Source organism: Halichoerus grypus, chromosome 11 (genome assembly GCF_964656455.1).
Source record: "Halichoerus grypus chromosome 11, mHalGry1.hap1.1, whole genome shotgun sequence".
NCBI lineage: Eukaryota > Metazoa > Chordata > Mammalia > Carnivora > Phocidae > Halichoerus > Halichoerus grypus.
This window is the reverse complement of record NC_135722.1, coordinates 86,966,322-86,986,976: the sequence shown is the minus strand read 5'-3', so window position 1 is coordinate 86,986,976 and position 20,655 is coordinate 86,966,322. Positions and strand designations below refer to the sequence as shown.

The following is a 20,655-nucleotide window of genomic DNA, read 5'->3' as shown; positions in this document are numbered from 1 at the left end:
TGCACATAGGAGAATATGTCCAAATAAGAAGAGCCTCTACTAGGGGCGCCTGGGTGGCTCAGTCGTTAAGCGTCTGCCTTCGGCTCAGGTCATGATCCCAGGGTCCTGGGATTGAGCCCCGCATCAGGCTCCCTGCTCCGCGGGAAGCCTGCTTCTCCCTCTCCCACTCCCCCTGCTTGTGTTCCCTCTCTGGCTGTCTTTCTGACAAATAAATAAAACCTTTAAAAAAAAAAGAAAAGAAAGAAAGAAAGGTACAGGCTAACTGCGTCAAGGCTTAATTGGTCACATTTTCTCCTTAGTGCTACCTTTGGCATTTGGTACCTGAACGACTTCTTGAAGCCACGAGATGTGTGTGCTCACTGCCCACACCTCATACGTGGTTCCCAGCATTACTTACGCTCCGGGAAGCCAGGATCTGCCTCAGCAGCCTATGGAAGTACTGCTGCTGGGAAGTGAGGTAGCGCTTGTACTGGGACTTGAAGCACAGCTGCCGGTACTTGACCACCTCCGGGTTAAAGTGTCCGTCTGAAAAGAACAGAGGCACAACTGTGTGTATATATATTTAATACGTGCTTAAAACGTAAACTCTGGGTTAAACTGGAAGACGGTACAGGAGAGAAAAATGACAATCTTTGTGTACGTGGAGCCTACAGTCCAATGGGAGGCAGAAAATAAACAGGTGAACAGAAACTCTTTTTGAGTACTACAGGAAATTCATTTGAAGCAACTGTAGAGAGTAAGGAGGAATATATTTAGGAAAGGGACCTCTAAAGAACAAAACGTAAAATGAAGCCTGATTAAAGCAATTATGGCAAAATGTTAACTGATAAACATTGGTAATAAAAGTCATACAGACGTCTATTATACTAGTTACCAACTTTTCTGTATGTTTAAAAATCTTCAAAACAAAAAATTGGGAGGAAAACCAATGAGAATTTAAAAATAAGAAGTAAAAATGGGGAAAAGGCAGAAGGAATGGCGTGTGCTAAGGCAGGATCCGAAGCAAGCAAGAACTTTGCACGTTCCAAACCTTGAGGAAATGTCTGTATGACTAACGCAGAGTGGGCTGCAGCTGAGGGAGCGTGTGACACCCTGGGAAGGCAGACAGAGATCCAACCACACAGAAACCTGTAGGTCACGGGGGGAGCTGGATTTTATCCTAAGTGCAACGGAAATAATTTGAAGGGTTTAAAGCAGGAGAATGACATGGCGGGGAGCAAGAGAGGAAGAAGGAAAACTCCTGCAGGGGGTCCAGATCAGAGAGGATGGCACCTTCCCTCCACACTCAGAATAAAAGCCAAGGTCCGAAAGATGGCCTGGAAGGCTCTTCATGATCTGTCCTGGGCTTGCTCTGGCCTCATCTTCCACCAGTCTCCTATTTGCTCCTTCTACCCCAGCCCCACTGGCCTCCATGCTTTTTCCTCAACAGGCTATGTACCCTACTCTCTCAAGGCCTTTGTACTTAAAGTTCCCTCTACCTGCAAGGCTTCCTACTAACACCCAGTATTTTCACAGCTTGCTCCTCTTACCCTCATTAAGTCCCTGTCCTGATATTCATCTCATCAGAGAAGCCTTGGCCAACTACCACGTCTAAAACAGCTCCTTCCCATCATTCTAGTCCCATTACCCTCCTTATTTTTGGAAGTACTTAATGCCCATAAGTATTTCATTGTTCGTCATCTGTTTTTCCCTATGAAAATATAAGATTATTACCATATTTCCAGAACCTCGAAGAATGTCTGGCACATATTAGCTGACCAGTAAGTAAAATAGTGGTTATATGAACAGAAGTAGAGAGACTTGAGATATATTCCTGAGGGAGAAGGATTAAACCAGCTGATAGTTTCAGATGCTGGGGTAGGATGGGGGCCATGGGGAGGTCAACTGAGCATGGTACCCTGATCACTGGACATGAGCAACTGATATCATCACCTGAGATAAAAAGGTCAAGGAGAGGTCCATTTTGGACATATTAGATTTGAGCTGATAGACCATGGTGAAAACTGAGAGGGAAAGACTGAAAAGCTAATCTCAGAAAGCTAAAATGAGAAGTCAAAGTACACAGCATTTCTCTTTTTGTTCCCCCAACCATCCTAATACCATCCAAGGTAACTAATAACAGCAAATGCTTATTTAGAACAGCACCTGACAACTGCCACTATATAAGGACCCTGCGTATATTAACTCATTTCATCTTCATAACCCTATAAAAGGCACTACTAAATCCCCATTTTACAGATGAAGAAAATGAGGCATAGAAAAGTTAAATAACATGTCCAAGGTCACACAATTAATAAAAGGGGAAAGCAAGTTTGAACCCAGGCAGCCCAGCTCCAGAGTCCAAGGTCTTACCCACCATGCTATGCTCCCTGCTGCAGGGAAATAGATGTGACCTTCAAGAAACAAGCCCAGAGTTGAATGCTACTGATGCTGATATGTAAAAATTGGACTAGCATCTTTTTTGCTTCTGCACTTCTTTGAAATTACGTTCCTTCAGTCTTTAGTTTCCCCCACTTTTTGAAAGCCATTAAATGCCACCCCTCTGTTAAAACAATATTTTGTATGTATGTATTAAAGAAAGTATTACTGAAATCATTAATTATAATAAATCAAAATCTTAAATTAACTGTCTATCATTCTTACCACAGCTACTGGAAAATTTTAACTTGAACACATGGTTCATGTAATTAATATTTCCTTTTTTTTTTTTTTTAAAGATTTATTTATTTGAGAGAAGGAGAGCAGGGCTGGGGGCGGGGTGGGGAGGGAAGGGCAGAGGGAGAGGGAGAGAGGCAGACTCCCCGCTGAGCAGGGAGCCAATGCAGGGCTCAATCTCACAACCCTGAGATCACAACCTGAGCCGCAATCAGGAGTCAGATGCTTAACCAACTAAGCCACCAGGCACCCCGGCTCATTTAACGTTTCTATTCGCTAGCGGTGAGCTACTTAACAGTGAGGAAAGGAGAGGGTAGTACCAGATGAAGTTGGATAAGTGGACAGGAGCCAGGTCACACACATAGAGCCTTGTAGGCACTGAACTTTATTTCAAGTGAAGGCAACTGCTAAATATTCTGAGAAGTGAAGTTTTAAGAAGCTCACTCTGTAGCTGTGTGGAGGTGGCTGCTAAAACAGCCGGGCAAGAGTCAGCAGTGACGAGATAGTGAGTGAAAGCAGGCAAGGTACAGAGCTAAGAACAGTGCCTCAGGGGCGCCTGGGGGGCTGTGATTAAAAGTCTGCCTTCGGCTCAGGTCATGGTCCCAGGGTCCTAGGGTCGAGCCCCACATGGGGCTCCCTGCTCCGCGGAAAGCCTGCTTCTCCCTCTGCCACTCCCCCTGCTTGTGCTCCCTCTCTCGCTGTGTCTTTCTCTGTCAAATAAATAAAATCTTAAAAAAAAAGAACAGTGCCTCAACAGCAATAACACAGACAGGAACAGTGAGTGGAAGAGCGGTTAGCAAAGAAAGTGGGGTGTGGGGGTAGGGTGTCAAAGACACAGGAGGAGATCCAGGCCAGAGAAGAGTCACTGATGCAAAGTGGAGAAAAGTCTCAAGATGAAGAAAGTGGTCACGACAGTAGATGCTGGGCCCTACAGGGGCACCTGGCTGACTCAGTCAGAAGAGCATGCGACTCTTGGTCTCGGGGTCATGAGTTCAAGCCCCATGTTGGGTGTAGAGCTTGCTAAAAATAAAATTAAAAAAAAAAAGACTATAGATGCTGTGCACGGACCAAATAGAGAACTAAAAAGCATCTGCTGGGGTGCCTGGGTGGCTCAGTCAGTTAAGCATCCAACTCTGGATTTCAGCTCAAATCATGATCTCAAGGTTGTGGGTTCAAGCCTTGTGACGGTTCTGCACTCAGCAGGGAGTCTGTTTGAGATTCTCCCTCTCCCTCTGCCCCTCCCCCCTGCATGTGCTCTCACTCTCTCTCAAATAAATAAATCTTTTAAAAAAATAAAAATAAATAAAAAGCATCTGCTGGTTTGGAAATTACATGCTCACTAAAGAGACATGGAGCAGAAAAAATGCTCACTGGAACAACTGGTGAGATGGGAATATGGACTATATATTAGGTAACATCATGCCTGTGTTACGTTTTACACTTATATACAGAATTTAAGTACAGAAAAATTCTGTATTTACAGTATCTCTGAATATGATCATTTGTGGTTATGTAAGAGAATTTTTTTTTTTTTAAGATTTTATTTATTTATTTGAGAGAGAGAGAGAGAGCACACAGAGGGAGAGGGAGAAGCACACTCTCTGCTGAGCAGGGAGCCCGATGTCGGGCTCAATCCCAGAACCCCAGGATCATGACCTGAGCCGAAGGCAGACGCTTAAGCAACTGAGCCACCCAGGCACCCCGAGAGAACGTTCTTATTCTTCAGAGACGAATGCTGAAAAATGTAGGGGTACAATGTCTGCAATACTCTCAAATGGTTCAGCAAAAAAAAAAATGACAATAATACATACAGTAACGAGAGTGAATGTGGCAAAATGTTAATAGTTGGTGAACCTGATGAAAAGTACAGCTGACTCTGGAACACCAGTTTAAACTGTGTGGGTCAAGTTATACGTGGATTTTTTTTACAGTACATACTGTAAATGTATTTTCTTTATGATTCTATTAGCATTTTCTTTTCTCTACCTGACTTTATTGTAAAAAATACAATACATAAAATATGTGTTAATCGACTGTTACAGGTAAGACTTCCAGTCAATACTAGGCTAACAGTTAAATTTGGGGAAAGTCAAAAGTTACACATGGATCTGTAACTGAGTGGGAAGCAGGCGCCCCTCAGCCCTGCAGTGTTCAAGGGTCAACTATACGGGTGTCCATTATAAAATCTTGTGACCTTTCTGCAGCTTTGAACTTTAAAAGTAAAATAAAGTTGAAGGAAAAGACAGGTCACGGGTGGCATTAATAAAAGCACTCTCTGTGAGGTAATAACGGAAGAGCCCCAAGAAACGGGCAGAATGACTGAAAGGGGCAGCTATGGATGTCTTTCAACAAGTTTGGAGATAAAAAGGCAAATGATAGAGGACAACAGAGGGGACAGACAGTGAAAGACTGTTTTTAGTGTGAGACCCCTGAACGCATCCGTAGGCGGAAGAAGAGCAAGTGGAGTGAACAGCAAAATAGAGTGAATACACAGGACAGAAGGGATGGTTAACTGAGGAAAAGAGGTCCCAGAGGAGGGAAAAGATGAAAGGATCAAGAGCAGAGGTTAATCTTAAACAGAAGACAAAACTCCTTCTTCCTCTGAGACAAGTAAAGTAGGTCAGAATGGAAATGAATACAGGGAGCTGGGGTGTAGGTTGGAAGTAGAAAATGGGGGTTTATGACAGAAGATCCTTTATGAAGCAGGAAGCAAGACTTTGCTAAGCATGTGGAACTTAAGGGAAAGGTGAACATTTAAAACAGAAACAGAAGGGGCGCCTGGGTGACTCAGCTGGTTAAGCGACTGCCTTCGGCTCAGGTCATGATCCTGGAGTCCCGGGATCGAGTCCCACATCGGGTTCCCTGCTCAGCGGGAAGTCTACTTCTCCCTCTGGCCCTCCCCCTCTCATGCTCTCTCTCTTTCTCTCTCTCAAATAAATAAATAAAATCTTTAAAAAAAAAAACAGAAACAGGAAAGCTAACCAAAGGTGAAAGAATATGGGAATGCAATGACAGCTCAGAAGATGAATACGCATGGTATTGCACCTGTCTGCAGCAACACTGGAACTAAAATATGACCGCGGTCAGAGTGAAACGTGCAGGAATTCCTTGTTTGCATCCTCACCACACCCTAACACTGCTGTGGGGGAAAACATGCCAGCACAGCGGACAGAGCAAACATCACACAAGGTCCCTGCCATAACCCCTCTAAAAGCAGGCAGGCTCTATCAGAAGAGATGGTTTACTCCTACCTGAGGCCCCTGGCTGCAGGGAAATAAACTTTGCCCACTACCCAGGGGAATTCCTCTTTAAACCAGTAACTCACCAAAGGAAGGAACGCGAGTTTGAAACGAGCTGAGATAATAAAAGTTTTGCAATGATAAGTCTGTCCCGTCCAGGCTTTTGTAGCTATCCTGTTGTCCAATTTAACAAAACTCAAGGAGATTCACTGTACTTTCAGGGCCTCCTGCCAAAGCAAAGTCACCCCAGAAAGAGGAGAAGAGGCCTCTCTGCTGCTCTCCATGGAACAGAGAGGAAACTGTGGCTTAATAGTGGCCCCAAACCATTTTGCAATCCCCAATGTAATAAATGACTCAGGGCAAGGATCATTAATGGACGTTAAACCACTGAGTAAAACAAAGGCTTTTGGGAAAAAAGACTATCACCTGGTCCCAAAGTATCATCCTACATTTTCCTTCTGAATTATGAAGAAAAAAGGTACTGTTACAATCAGTATGTCTGGCAGACACGTCCACTTAACCAAGTGCTCAAACACATCATTACCAACATCAGAACTGACATCATGTGCCTCCTGAGGTGATGGTGGGAAAGAAGTAACATTTCCCATCTAGTATTATCGGTAAAATGTTTAACCCAAATCCAATCATGAGGAAACAAGACAATTCCCCAGGGTGCCTGGGTGGCTCAGATGGTTAAGCATCTGCCTTCAGCTCAGGTCATGATCCCATGGTCCTGGGATCGGGTCCCGCATCTGGCTCCCTGCTCAGCGGGGAGCCTACTTCTCCCTCTGCCTCTCTCTCTTATGAATAAATAAAATCTCTTAAAAAAAAAGACAATTCGGGGCGCCTGGGTGGCTCAGTCGTTAAGCGTCTGCCTTCGGCTCAGGTCATGATCCCAGGGTCCTGGGATCGAGCCCTGCATTGGGCTCCCTGCTCGGCAGGAAGCCTACTCCTCCCTCTCCTGCTCCCCCTGCTTGTGTTCCCTCTCTCGCTGTGTCTCTGTCAAATAAATAAATAAAATCTTAAAAAAAAAAAGACAATTCCCCATAAAGCAGGACATTTTAGAACTCAAGTGTCCTGAGCTCTTCAAAAATGTCAGTGTGTTTTGTATGGAATCACAGAAGACCCCAAATAGCCAAGGCAATCTTGAGAAAGAAAAACAAAGCTGGAGAGATCATGTTCCTTTATTTCAAACTACAGTACAAAGCTACAGTAATCAGAACATAATGGTACCGGCACAAAGAGACACACAAATCAATGCAACAGAATAGAGTCCAGAAATAAACCTACTCTTATATAATCAATTAATTTACAACAAAGACAAGAATATACAATAGGGGAAAGAGTCTCTTCAATAAATGGTGCTAGGAAAACTGGATAGCTAAATGCCAAAGAATAAAACTGGACCGCTTTCTTACACCACACACAAAAATAAACTCAAAATGGATTAAAAACTTAAATGGAAGGGGTGCCTGGGTGGCTCAGTTGGTTAAGCGTCTGCCTTTGGCTCAGGTCATGATCTCAGAGTCCTGGGATGGAGCCCCACGTTGGGCTCCCCACTCAGCGTCTGCTTCTCCCTCTCCTTCTGCCTCTCCCCCCTGCTCATGCTCTAATAAATAATAAAATCTTTAAAAAAAAAAAAAAACAAACTTAATGTAAGGCTGAAAATCCTAAAACTCCTAGGAAAAAACACAGTCAACTCTTGGGACATCAGTCTTAGCAATATTTTTTGGATCTCTCTCCTCAAGCAAGGGCAACAAAAGCAAAAGAAAACAAAACAAAACAAAAAAACAAATGGAACTACATCAAACTAAAAAACAAAGAAAACCATCAACAAAATAAAAAGGCAACCTGCTGAATGGGAGAACATATCTGCAAATGACATAACCAATAAGGTGTTAATATCTAAATATAAGTAACTCCAACTCAACACCAAAAAGACAAATAATCCAATTAAAAATGAGCAGAGGATGTGAATAAACATTTCTCCAAAGAAGACATACAGATGGCCAACACACATGAAAAGATGCTCAACATCACTAATCACCAGGGAACTGCAAATCAAAACCACAAGATATCGCCTTAAACCTGTGAGAATGGTTATTATCAAAAAGACAAGAAATAACAAGTGTTGAGGAGGATGTGGAGAAAATGGAACCCTCACGCACTGTTGTTGGGAATGAAAAATGGTGCCTCTGTGGAAAATAGTATGGAGTTCCTTAAAAAATTAAAAACAGAACTACCATTCAGCAATTCCACTTCTGGGTATTTATCTAAAGAAACTGAAAACACTAATTCAAAAAGTGTACATGCATCCCTATGTTCACTGCAGTACTGTGTACATGAGTCAAGCCACGGAAGCAACTTAAACGTCCATCGACAGATGAAGAGATGAAGATAAATCTATCGATAATGAGTTTATATATATATACATAATGGAATACTACTCAGCCTAAAAAAAGGATGAAATCTTGCCATTTGAGACAACGTGGATGGACCCAGAGGATATTATCCTTACTGAAATAAGTCAGAGAAAGACAGATATCATGATTTTACTTACATGTAAAATCTGAAAACCAAAACATATGAACAACCAAAAAAAGAGAAACAGACTCAGCAGACACAGAGAACAATGTGTCCCTCCTCTGGGACCTCTTTTCCTCAGTTAACCATCCCTTCTGTCCTGTGTATTCACTCTATTTTGCTGTTCACTCACCTTTTTTCTTCATAATTCAGAAGGAAAATGTAGAATGATACTTTGGGACCAGATGATTGCCTTGTGGGGGTGGGGAGATTGGGATAAGCAAAATAGGAGAAGGGGATTAAAAGCTACTAACTTCCAGTTATAAATAAGACAAAAGGATACAATGTACAGCATAGGGAATATAGCTAGTAATATGTAACAACTTGTATGGTGACAGATGGTAGCTAGATATATCACAGGGATCACTTCAGAAAATACACAGAGAATCAGGATGTACACCTGAAAATAATATAATATTGCATGTCAATCACACTTAAAAAAAGAAGTCATTGTTTCTGAAAGACAAAGAAAAAAAGGCAGAGGGCCCTAGGTTCAGGGAGCCAAGAGACTGAAATCCAACACAATGCATGAACTTGAACAGATCATGAATTTAAAAGGAAAAAATAAAAAATAAAAGGCCACCATTAAGGATATTTTGGGAACAACCGACAACATCTGAATATGAGATATTCTATGATATTTGCACAGTATAAAATTTCTTGGGTTTGATAATAGGACTGTGATTACATGGTAGAATGTCCTTGTTAAGAGATACATACATGCTGAAGTGCTTGACAGTAAAGTATCATGTTTTCTGCAGAAAAAAAAGTGTATGTATGTGTGACACACAAATACACATATACACATACGTACGTGTGATAAAGCAAATGATAAACTATTTCGAAATTTTTTTAAAGACTAATCATAAAGGGACCTATAAGGCACTAGTAATGTTTTACTTCTTGATCTGGGTGGTGGTTACACAGTTAAGTTCATATTACAATAAATCATTTATGATTGATGTATTTCCTATGTAAGTTAAAAATTCTTATTAAAAAAAAAAGAATGGCCTAGGCAAAGTGTTGCACACAATTAGTCTGAGTCAGTATCAGTACATAAAAATAAATACAATAAATGAATAAAGGAGTATTTACATAAGTGAACATGTTCCTTCTTTTCCACTCCTCTCAAAAAAAGAATGCCAAGCTACGTACCTCGGAAAAGCTTCTGGGCAATGTGCAGAGGGTTCCCAAAGCGGAAGTTCTCCCCACTGAACAGGGCCAAAATGAGCTGATTTTGCTGCTCAAAACTGTCTTCAGGGAAGTGAGGCAGAAACTGCTGGAGGTGTTCACGTTGAGAGTCACTCAATACTTCTTGCCATGTTGAGAGGCTGACTACATCAAAGAATATCTCAGGCTAGGACAATTAGGAAAAGCAGGAGAAAAGTAAACAAGAGAAAAACAAGCTTTTAAGTTTTTCTGTGGTAAAATATACATAAAATTTACCATTTTATCCATTTTTAAGTGTACATTTTTAAGTGCACAGTGATATTAAGTACATTCACACTGTTGTGCAACCATCACTACATCCAAGTTTTTAAGTTTGTTTAAACCAAAATGTCACTGGGACGCCTGGGTGGCTCAGTCAGTTAAACGCCTGCCTTCAGCTCAGGGTATGATCCCGGGGTCCTGGGATCAAGCCCTGCATCAGGCTCCCTGCTCAGTGGGAAGTCTGCTTCTCCCTCTGCCTGCCGCTCCCCCTGCTTTTGTGTGCACACTCTCCCTCTCGCTCTAACAGATAAATAAACAGAATCTTAAAAAAAAAAAAAGTCACTGATCTTTATTCAGTTCTCAAATCTCAGAGATTAATGACTACATATAAACCATTATCTTATATCCAACAGTAAATAATAATCCATAGGAAAAACGATCTCAGTAGAGAGAATCTCATTCAGAAACCATTTCTACCAACAAGGGGTATGATGGACAACTGAATGCAGCTTAAGATGAGGGGCAGGAAAAAGTTAACATTGGGAGGAGAGAGCATGAGGAGTTGAGGCACCTGTGAAGAGCGACAAGCAGCAGGATGGAGTTCAATCTCAGTTCAATTATATGCTGTATATCTCCTATGTGCTGAGTACTAAGCTAGACTGGTATACACAGTCCGAGGGGGAAACAAGCAATTACAATGTAGCTTAAGGAGTGCTGATGTGCACAGAAGCACATAGGAGAAGCACATGCCCCAGAAGCAAGGCGTCAGAGAACACCTACAGAAGAAGTGACATTTAAGATAGTTAAGGGGGAAAAAAAAAAGTTGAAGCAGGAGAGTTAAAAATCCACAGAGCAGGGGCGCCTGGGTGGCTCAGTCGTTAAGCGTCTGCCTTCGGCTCAGGTCATGATCCCAGGGTCCTGGGTTCGAGCCCCACATCGGGCTCCCTGCTCCGCGGGAAGCCTGCTTCTCCCTCTCCCACTCCCCCTGCTTGTGTTCCCTCTCTCACTGTGTCTCTCTCTGTCAAATAAATAAAATTAAAAAAAAAAAAAATCCACAGAGCAGGGGCACCCGGCTGGCTCAGTCAGTAGTGCATGCAGGTCATGAGTTCAAGCCCCACATTGGGCATAGAGATTAAAGATTAATAAACAAAAATTCAGGGTTTTTTTTGTTTTTTAAGATTTTATTTATTTAGTTGACAGAGAGAGACACAGCGAGAGAGGGAACACAAGCAGGGGGAGTGGGAGAGGGAGAAGCAGGCTTCCCGCAGAGCAGGGAGCCTAATGCGGGGCTCAATCCCAGGACCCTGGGATCACGACCTGAGCCGAAGGCAGACGCTTAACGACTGAGCCACCCAGGCACCCTGATAAACAAAAATTTAAAAATTCACAGAGCAAAACTATAAAAATGGAAGAATAATTAATATAAAAGAAAGGATAGCAATTACCTGTGGGGGCCTGAATGGTATTGGCAGTTACTTCTTAGCCCAAGTAGTAGGTACATGGTTGTTTTATTGCTGTGTAAACTGTATATATACTATATATATATGGATTTTATATACTCTCATGTGTGCTACAGTTCACTTTTTTAATAATGCTGAGAGTTGGGCACCTGGGTGGCTCAGTTGGTTAAGCAACTGCCTTCGGCTCAGGTCATGATCCTGGAGTCCCTGGATCGAGTCCCGCATCGGGCTCCCTGCTCGGCGGAGAGCCTGCTTCTCCCTCTGACCCTCCCCCCTCTCATGTGCTCTCTCTCTCTCTCATTCTCTCTGTCTCAAATAAATAAATAAAATCTTTAAAAAAAAAAAAAATAATGCTGAGAGTTGAGGCCATGTATAGCTAGTGCAAGGACCCAAAGGGAGGGAGGGAGCAGCAGACACAAGAAAGAGGAGCAAGGGACCTATAAACATGTTAAGTACTTGTGTCTGTCGTTATCCTAAGGACAATGGAGAGCCACCAAAGGGCTTAAGCAGGAGACAACCCAGAAATCCAATCATCTACTAGGCATCTCCTGCATGCATGTACTGAAACACCTCAGTGTCCAAGATCTTCCCCTGCAAATCTATTTTTGCACACTTTATTCCTGTATCTCAGTGTCTGCCACAAAGTAGTACTTAATAAAAAGTGCTGACAAAATGAATAACAAAGAAATTTATCTGAAAGAGTGTGCAAAGAAAACGTGGATGGGAAGGATACATATGTCAACTTCAGTAATTGTTACTTCAGGTGGCAGAGAGAATAAATGGTGGCTTTAATTTTATCTACAATGTTTGACATACTACGAAAGAAAAGATCTGAACCAGATATGACTAAATGCAATTATCTCCGAAAACTGGATGATGCACCAATGAATGCTCGCTATATGACACTCTACACCTGCCTGTATATGCGAAACAGGGCAAAATAAACAGTAATTCAATACAATTTTTGGCATACACAATGCCTTGCACATAAGCAGCACTTAGTAAGTGGTAGCCACCTTAATGATGATGAGGATTACACAGCCTGCCTGTGAAAGGGGCCAAAAGCACACTTATATCCCATTCCAGGACCTGTACTACTGACTAGAGGGTTACTTAATTGACAGATATAGTTAATGTCTGGGTTTTGTTTCATGATCCACAATGTGGGTAACCAATTTAACGTAAACATATCCATAATTCTGTCCTTAAAATATATAATTTCTTGTTAACTCCTCAAAATTATCTGGTTAAAAATAGGGCTTAAATGTATAGCTTATACTTTCTTCTCTAAGGACAATGTTAAAGACTTTACATTAAAAAAGAGAGAGAGAGATGACTTTGGCTGCAATGTAGAAAATGAAACCAAAGGGAGCACAAAAGACTGAAAACTTGTAGAGTATGGAAAAGGTTTAGAATAGTGGTTATGGGCAAGGTGACAGAGAGAAGATGGTGGTGATGGTACTACTTACATCCTCCAGAAGGTCCTCGGGCAGACTAACCCTGGTGCCCCCCAGGAGGCAGTCCTCCATAATACGTGTGCCACGGCCATCTCCACATGGACCCAGTTCCAAGGGATCTGTCAGCATATGGTCCAAGGAATCCATTGTTTATGTTCCACAGGTAATCTAGACAAATATATGCAGTCATACCTCCAGATAGAAATGCAGGAATCCCAGGGGTCTGGTTGACACTAACACTCCTTCAAAAAATATTCTGGCCCAGAAAATAGTCAAACTCAAATCCAGTTTTATACTTTATCCTCCTACCCTAACTACAGCTACACACCTCTTCTCTCTTCTACCACTGCATTCTCATCTCAATCTTCAAATCTTTTCTAGTAGGTCTCATTGCTCAGAATGCTTCTACAATAACTCCCAAACCTACAGAATTTCTTAAACCTTCATTTTACACTTGAGTAAAGCGAGACTTAGAGATTAAATGATAAACAGATCAGAGTTCATAACTTAAGACTTCTCAGGCCAATAATCTCTCTACCATAAAATAGTTTCTTGGGGCGCCTGGGTGCTCAGTCGGTTAAGCATCTGCCTTCGGCTCAGGTCATGATCCCTGGGTCCTGAGATCAAGTCCCACATCGGGCTCTCTGCTCAGCGGGAGCCTGCTTCTCCCTCTCCCCCTGTCCCTCCCCCAGCTGATGCTCGCTCGCTCTCTCTCTCAAATAAATAAAATCTTTAAAAAGTAATAATTAAAAAAATAATTTAACAATTATTATTTTTTTTAGTAATTCTGTTATGCTATCATGAAGAAAAATCAACCATATAGACTAGTAAGGCTCAGACACTAACAATAAATTATTTAATGAGGGCCTATTAAGCACCATGCCTCTCATTTAATTCCCACAACTGTGCAAGACAGGTTCATCAGATCTACTCCATAGATTATTAAAACTGAGGATCGGGCGCCTGGGTGGCTCAGTTGGTTAAGCGAATGCCTTCGGCTCAGGTCATGACCCTGGAGTCCCGGGATCGAGTCCCGCATCGGGCTCCCTGCTCTGCAGGGAGTCTGCTTCTCCCTCTGACCCTCCCCCTCTCATGTGCTCTCTCTCTCTCAAATAAATAAATATAATCTTTAAAAAAAAAAAAACTGAGGATCAAAGTAGATAATTTGCCCAGTCTCAGGGATAGTGAATGAATGAAACTCAGGTCTGTCTGATTACAAACACACATTCTTAACACTATACCTCCTGTATAAACTAGTCCACACAAACTCTGGGGTCTCCAAGCACCTGACCACAACAGCCAGTAAACTTACTAGCCAATCTGCCAACTAAAGGTCCATCTGATATTTATAACCATGTAAATATAATGCTATTTTTCTCCTTCCTGTAATAACTGAACACTGCCGGTCATCTTTAGAAATGTACATATCAAAACATCTTCAAAGGGGTGCCTGGCGGGCGCAGTCAGTTAAGCCTCCAACTCTTCTTGGTTTTGGCTCAGGTTGTGATCTCAGGGTTGTGAGATCAAGCCCGGTGTTGGGCTCCATGCTCAGTGGGGAGTCTGCTTGAGATCCTCCCTCTCCCACTGCTCCTCCCGCTTGTGCTCTCTCTCAAATAAATAAATAAATCTTAAAAAAAAAAATCTTCAGAAAGCATCTCGTTAGGCTAATGGCTAGAATCAGCTGTAAAGCTGAGGCCACAGGATTGAACAAAACTAATAGGACGACAGGGAGCATTAACTCAATCACTCTACAAACATTTGCTAAATCAATTCTATCTCCTATTCCTACCAAATGGACTAATAAGCACAATAAAATGGAAAGAAAAAAAATCAGACTTAACAGTCAAAATGCCAAACTTCTAGCCTAATCTTGGTGACCCTAGGCAAATCTTACCTTGCAAGGTGTCAATTTCCTTATTTGTAAGACAAAGGGGAGTTGCACCAGGTCCTCTGTACTATTATTTCCAATTTTGGAATCCTACAGTAAATAATCTCCAGATGGATGACAGTTTATATGACTTAATGCAGTCATATAAACATAGTGACATAATGACTTCTGATTCCAAAACTCTTAAAATGATAAAAAGCAGAGCTGTAATATTACTACTAAAATAAGCATCTTCCCACAAATTATTTCAAGTTATCTTTTAGAGATTTCAGATTTATGTAAAGATACTGCAGGAAGATTAGTGCTGGACAAAGCAGATGGTCTCCAAACAACTGTGCTCCATCACCTTTCAATATATGGGGAATTACAACATCCTGAACATTCTTGGTGCCTAAATAACTGAAGCAGGTGAGAAAGCACACGGCGCATGAGTTTAACAAAACTTTAAAATAGAAAAATTGGCAGAAGCAACCTGATACTTAGAGCAAGGTACTCTTTACAGAATTGACATAGAACAGGATAGTAACTGCAAAGCCAGTGTTCTACCTGACTCTTAGGAGGCTCGCCCCTGTTTCACAACTTGTCCCCACATTTCTTCAACTACGATGGATGTGTAGCTAAATTTAATCTATTCGAGTGGCAACCTTTGCCCTGCTACTATTCTGAACAGGATCTCAAAATACAAAAAGCAGGGAGCTGCCAGAGGATTGGAACCCCGGAAGCCAAGGATTTCTAAATCTTGCGGCGTCCTGGACCTCGGTAGTAGACCAGGAGAGTGTCTCCCAATGGCCTTTCCTCTGCACCTGGGCTAGTCTTGCCTCTTGGACCCTCCCCAACGAAAAAGCTAAACCCTGGGCTGCTTCCGGAGCAAACGCCGGCTCCAAATCCACCGCCCCTGCAGCTAAACCCCTCCCCAGCCAACCCGGCCCCGCACAAGGCCCGGGTACCGCCCCTCTAAACTGCACCTCTGCGCCCACGGCCCCTCCCCCACACCGTGCCTAACCCTAACCCCCACCCACCCGGCCGCCCGGCTCCCAACACGCCCGCTCCCCTGCCCCAGGCCCACAGGAGCAGCGACCCTCGGAGACCCAGCCGCTCCCTCCCTCCGCTCCCCGGCTACACTTTAACCCTTTCGCTGTCCTGGGCCCGCCCTCACCTGAGTCGCTGGCGCGGGTCTCCCAAACCGCAGCGCTTCTCGGCCCGCGGGCTCTCAGACGCGCTCGCTCCCGCAAGACGTCTCGGTGCGTGCACGCTCCGGGCTCGGGCGGCGGAAGGGGCGGGGTTGCGCGGGGCGGGGCCTGGAGGGTACCGAGGGGCGGGGCCGAGCGGGGCGGGGCCTGGGGCGGTGCGAGCCCGCGCTGCTGGGTTTGGGAGGCAGTTTGCACGCGGCTTGGGCCTGTTGGTCTCACCTGTATAGAAGCTTCTTCGGAAGAATGTCTGTAGTCTTTACCTAGCCGCGAACTGAGGCCCATGAATGAGTGAATGCAATTTTATTAGCCAACGTTTGCAGAGAGCATACCCTGTACCAGGCACTATGCTAAGCACTTTCTAGCCCCTATCTAGTACTGTATGCTCTTATGCACTATTCCCATTTTACAGCTGAGGAAACTGCAGTTTCTTGAGTTTCAGGGAGGAAAACACAGACCCGGAGCCTGTGCCCCTGCGTATCCCCATATCTTCCTCCTGTCCCTGGGCCCCTGACGTTGGGAAAGAAAGTATACACACGTCGAAGAAATACATTTAAAATTAAACTCGATAACATTCCTCTGTTAAGAATCTAGGTCCCAGGGCACCTGGGTGGCTCAGTCGGTGGCTGTCTGCCTTCTGCTCAGGTCATGATCTCGAGGTCCTGGGATCAAGCCCCATGTCGGGCTCCCTGTTTAGAGGGGAGTCTGCTTCTCCCTCTTTCTCTGCCATTCCCCCAGCTCGTGCTTTCTCTCTCTCTCTCTCTCTCTCTCTCAAGTGGTTAGGTAAAATCTTAAAAAAAGAAGAATCTAGATCCCTGGTGCCTGGGTGGCTCAGTCGGTTAAGTCTGCCTTCTGCTCAGGTCATGATCCCTGAGTCCTTGGGTTAAGTCCTGCATGGGGCTCCCTGCTCAGCCGGGAGTCTGATGCTCCCTGACCCTCCCTCCTCTCGTGTTCTCTCTCTCTCTCTCTCTCTCAAATAAATAAATAAATCTTTAAGAAAAAAAAAAAGAATCTAGGTCCCTTTTTCACTGAGTCTTCTTTAGAACAGCTTCAGACTACTTAATCCACAACTTCTCCCACCAGCCCTGCAGAGACCATTCTCAGGTCTCTCCACTGGATGGAAATGTGTTGGGGAAGCTGACAGGCCAAACTAATGCTCCTCCCTTGTTGGAAAACAGTGGTTTCCAAAGAAAGCCCATTTTTGCTCCCCTGCTGGCTGCCCACCTGCCCTTAGTTCCTGCCTGTTAGACCATTGGGAGGTTCTTGAATTAGAAACCACCAACTAAAAGGGCCGAGGCACACCATTCCATAGTTATCATCCCTAAGTTTCCTTATATTGTGTCTCTGACCAGACCAGCGTGAACCAAAGAGTCAAAACATTATAAATTGTAATATTAAAAAAAAAAAAATTGGGGCACCTGGGCGGCTCAATTGGTTAAGTGATGACTCTTGATTTCGGGTCAGGTCAGATCTCAGGATTGTGAGATAAAGCCCCACTACGGCTCCTGGCTCAGAGGGGAGTCAGCTTGAGATTCTTTCCCTCTGGCCCTCCCTCCTCCCAGCTCACCCAGGTGCGTTCTCTCTCTCTAAAATAAATAAAATAAAAATCTTTTTTTAAAAAAATTAACAATCTCAGTAGTTCTTGTAGCTTCACACATACAAACAAGGAAGATGTTTATTAAAAAAAAATATTTATTAATTTTTACACCTGTTGAGTAGCACAAGACTATTAACACTATAACTCACTGAATGTACAATAAATGTTCACATTTAAATAACAGGACAGGGTCAATATTTTCAACCTGTGGGTCAGCTTTAGCATCTCATGAAGTGCTTTTTAGCCCTAGATATCTTGAGAGTTTTTTGAAAGGATAATTCCAAATCAGAAAACAATTCAAGAAGATCAAAACAATAGGTTTTTCCAGAATAATAGGAATTTTACATGATGAAATGTCTATTTATGCAGCACAAATCAAAGAATAAAAATGTAAAATCTGTATGTAACCTACTCCAAAATTTTCACACTGCGCTGATTGAAGTCTAGAGTGCCAATATGTCCTAAAAGAGGCCACAATATAAACATTGGCTACATACTTTTTTTTTTCCATATTGGTCTTCAGATGGCTTATAATCCACCATCTCTTCAAATCCAAGTCCTTTTGAAAATCTATTAACTAGGAATGGACATGCAGCATACCTGATCTTAAAGAAGTGTTGTCTGGCTTGACTGCACCCGCAACCAGCTCTGGCTGATAATATACAAATTAGTTTTAGATCCTTTGCTTATTCCACGTAAGTACAAAAAGAGAAAAAGAAAAAACTCAGGTGGGAAAGAAACAGAGTCCTTCCAAACTATTTTCTTCTGTGTATTTTACAACTTGAAATAACTGGCATAAAATGAACATTCTGTTCAGTGATAGTTTTCTCTTTTAATCAATAAGTTATTCCTGAGGGAAGGGGAGTTACTTTGCTGGTTCAAATTAAAAAGGACCCAATAGGGCCAAATTTAAGGTGTAAAAATTTAACTGGACCTTTAGCAAAGTCTAATATTCTTCACCTAGCAAGTCTTTCTAGACTGGACACTAGGATATTTACAATCATTATACTGTGGGACTTTGGAACCCAGAGTCTCTGTTTTGTGACTCAGGGTCAATATTTTCTATTGAAAACATCAACATTACATCTTTGTTACCAAAGATAGAGTCCATCCCTAGTTTCTACACATTTACCAAGTAACTTTCTCAAGTTCTCTTAGTGCCCAGATTTTCAGGGATAACTAAATAAATGAGGTCTCAAAAATAAAGTGCAAAATCTACATATTAGTAAAGTTATTTCAACAGAATCGTTTTTCAAAAAGATGTCTTTACCATAAAGAAGGTACTATACTTTTTTAGTTTATAGAACCAGTTTTTACCCAGAAATGTAAATAAAAAAGATTAGTTAACTTCATTTGAAATTGAACTTAGGTGTTTCTGTTCAGGAGTGATAAGTTCCATCATAGGATAATTACTCTAAAAATGTGTTAGTATGTCACAAAAAGTTGTTAAAATACACACTGATTTCTGTAATGGTTTATGTGTACAATTGGAATGCACAGGAAAAAGGAGGGAAATGTTTTTCCCCATTGAATTCATAGCCAATAAGACAGCAAACAAGAACACATATAAGAAAAACTATCGCTGAGGCAGATTTTTTTTCCTCCCAAACGACAGTGTAAGATGCATAAAGATTGGATTTCTTTAATATCCCTTATAATTACCTTGACATATAAATGGTCCCCACATTCTTATTTTTCTCCTAAGTGTGAAGTTGGTCATCTTTCCAAAAGGTCCAGGTGAGTTACAATATGCATAAGTTAAAAGTATTAAAAAAAATAAGAAGGGCCACCTTTCCATCCAACCTTAAAGAATGTTCATTTTAAGACAGCATGAGAAGTACTAAAATACACTGCATGATGTGACAGCCGAATGTACACCTGATAAGAACAAGGAATTTATCCTGTACCAATGAATGGTAAATGGATCCTGCAAGGCAGGACAAGGTTTCAGTGCTTTTCACTTTATCGATAGGTAATTATCTTAGTAATTTTTCTTTGTACCAAGATCTCGAACGCCTCCTTCTTAATACACCACAACCAGAGAATGGGAGGCAAAGCTTTAATGTAGGAGTTTAAATTCTGCTGACATCAAACAAACCTTTTCTCTCACAGGGAGTCTACCGTTGTGGAGTAATAAAGTAAATAAAATGAATCCGAACGGGAGGTTCTGGCCTCAGTGGCTGAAGGCCAGCACCTGTGCAAACACCTGTGCAAAGCACTACCAATAGTAAGCCCAACAACAGTCTCCCCAAAGAGGCAAGCTGTTGTTGTGGTTGTTTTAAATCAGCAAGAAGAAAAATCTAGAAGATGGTTTTTCCTTCAGAACATCACTGTCAAACCTCTGTTTCATCATCTTTATTTTCATATTCAATAGGCTCCCCTTGTTAAATTACTGAAAATGCAAACTCGAAAGATGAAGCAGTTCTGACTGAATAAAATGCCCTTCTTCTTCAGTGCCATGGCTTGGAATGAAGAAGTCCAGTGGCCATGGACTTGGCACATCCTTTCTCCACCTTTGGTACAAACGTGATACACCACTTAGTATTTCCACAAAGGAAAAGTAAGGCCTATCAATGTGTTAAAAAACCAACTCAAGAGTAAGGCGAAGTTTCTCCACCTTGAAATCTACTTTCCCCTGAAAGATCTCCATTCCATGGCAGAAGCTCCTAGGGTTTGAAGAGTCAATTTGATAAAGATGACCTTTATAAAAGGAGCCCCAGTGTGTGTAGAGTGTCAAAACTGTGGTTTCCAAATTCTTGAGTGAATGATAAATCTTAAAAAAAGAGTTCCAAGTGTTGGAAGCTTTCAAACTTATGGATGAGAAAAGACATGATGTGACTGCTGGATTCAAGCTCAAGGGTAGAAGTTAAGGTTTAGTGATATGCACTTCGCTGCTCCCATTCCCGTTGGTGGTGGTTGTAATGATGTACTGTGTGGGCTGCTGTTGGCTGGTGGTCTGGGGGTCCAAGTCACTGTGTGTAGCTGGCTGAACCTGGACTCCCGTGGAGAGAGCAGAAGCTTGCTTTTCCTCCAATTCTGGTTGACTTTCTGATAACACATAATGACCCTAGAATAAAAAAAGATCTTTAGAAATCTGAAGTCTAAAGGAGTGGGGGAGGTTCTTGGTCGAGAGAGAAAGAAGGAATATGAAAGGAAAT

At 42.4% G+C, this 20,655-nt stretch overlaps 2 protein-coding genes across 7 annotated transcripts in view; both read right to left on the bottom strand.

The window, feature by feature from the left end:
* Positions 1–15,976, bottom strand: part of NFRKB (nuclear factor related to kappaB binding protein) — a 38,666-nt gene extending 22,690 nt beyond the window's left edge. For 4 of the 5 annotated variants that reach the window (XR_004915488.2, XM_036086294.2, XM_036086296.2 and 1 more), the window contains exons 1-4: positions 15,870–15,976; positions 12,838–12,993; positions 9,633–9,834; positions 398–525 (exon numbers count right to left, since the gene is read on the bottom strand). Coding sequence is in view for 4 of the 5 variants with exons in the window: in XM_036086294.2 (XP_035942187.2) it covers positions 398–525; positions 9,633–9,834; positions 12,838–12,972 (465 nt within the window). In the remaining variant the exon portion in view is untranslated. Of the gene's footprint in view, positions 1–397; positions 526–9,632; positions 9,835–12,837; positions 12,994–14,719; positions 14,804–15,869 lie in introns of all 5 variants that reach the window. The other variant, XM_036086295.2, reaches the window with a different exon arrangement.
* Positions 15,977–17,574: 1,598 nt separating this feature from the next.
* PRDM10 (PR/SET domain 10) overlaps positions 17,575–20,655 on the bottom strand; it is a 98,432-nt gene continuing 95,351 nt past the window's right edge. For both annotated transcript variants that reach the window (XM_036086299.2, XM_036086301.2), the window contains one exon: positions 17,575–20,564. In XM_036086299.2, the coding sequence (XP_035942192.1) occupies positions 20,364–20,564 (201 nt within the window). In that variant the 3' untranslated portion in view covers positions 17,575–20,363. The remainder of the gene's footprint in view (positions 20,565–20,655) is intronic.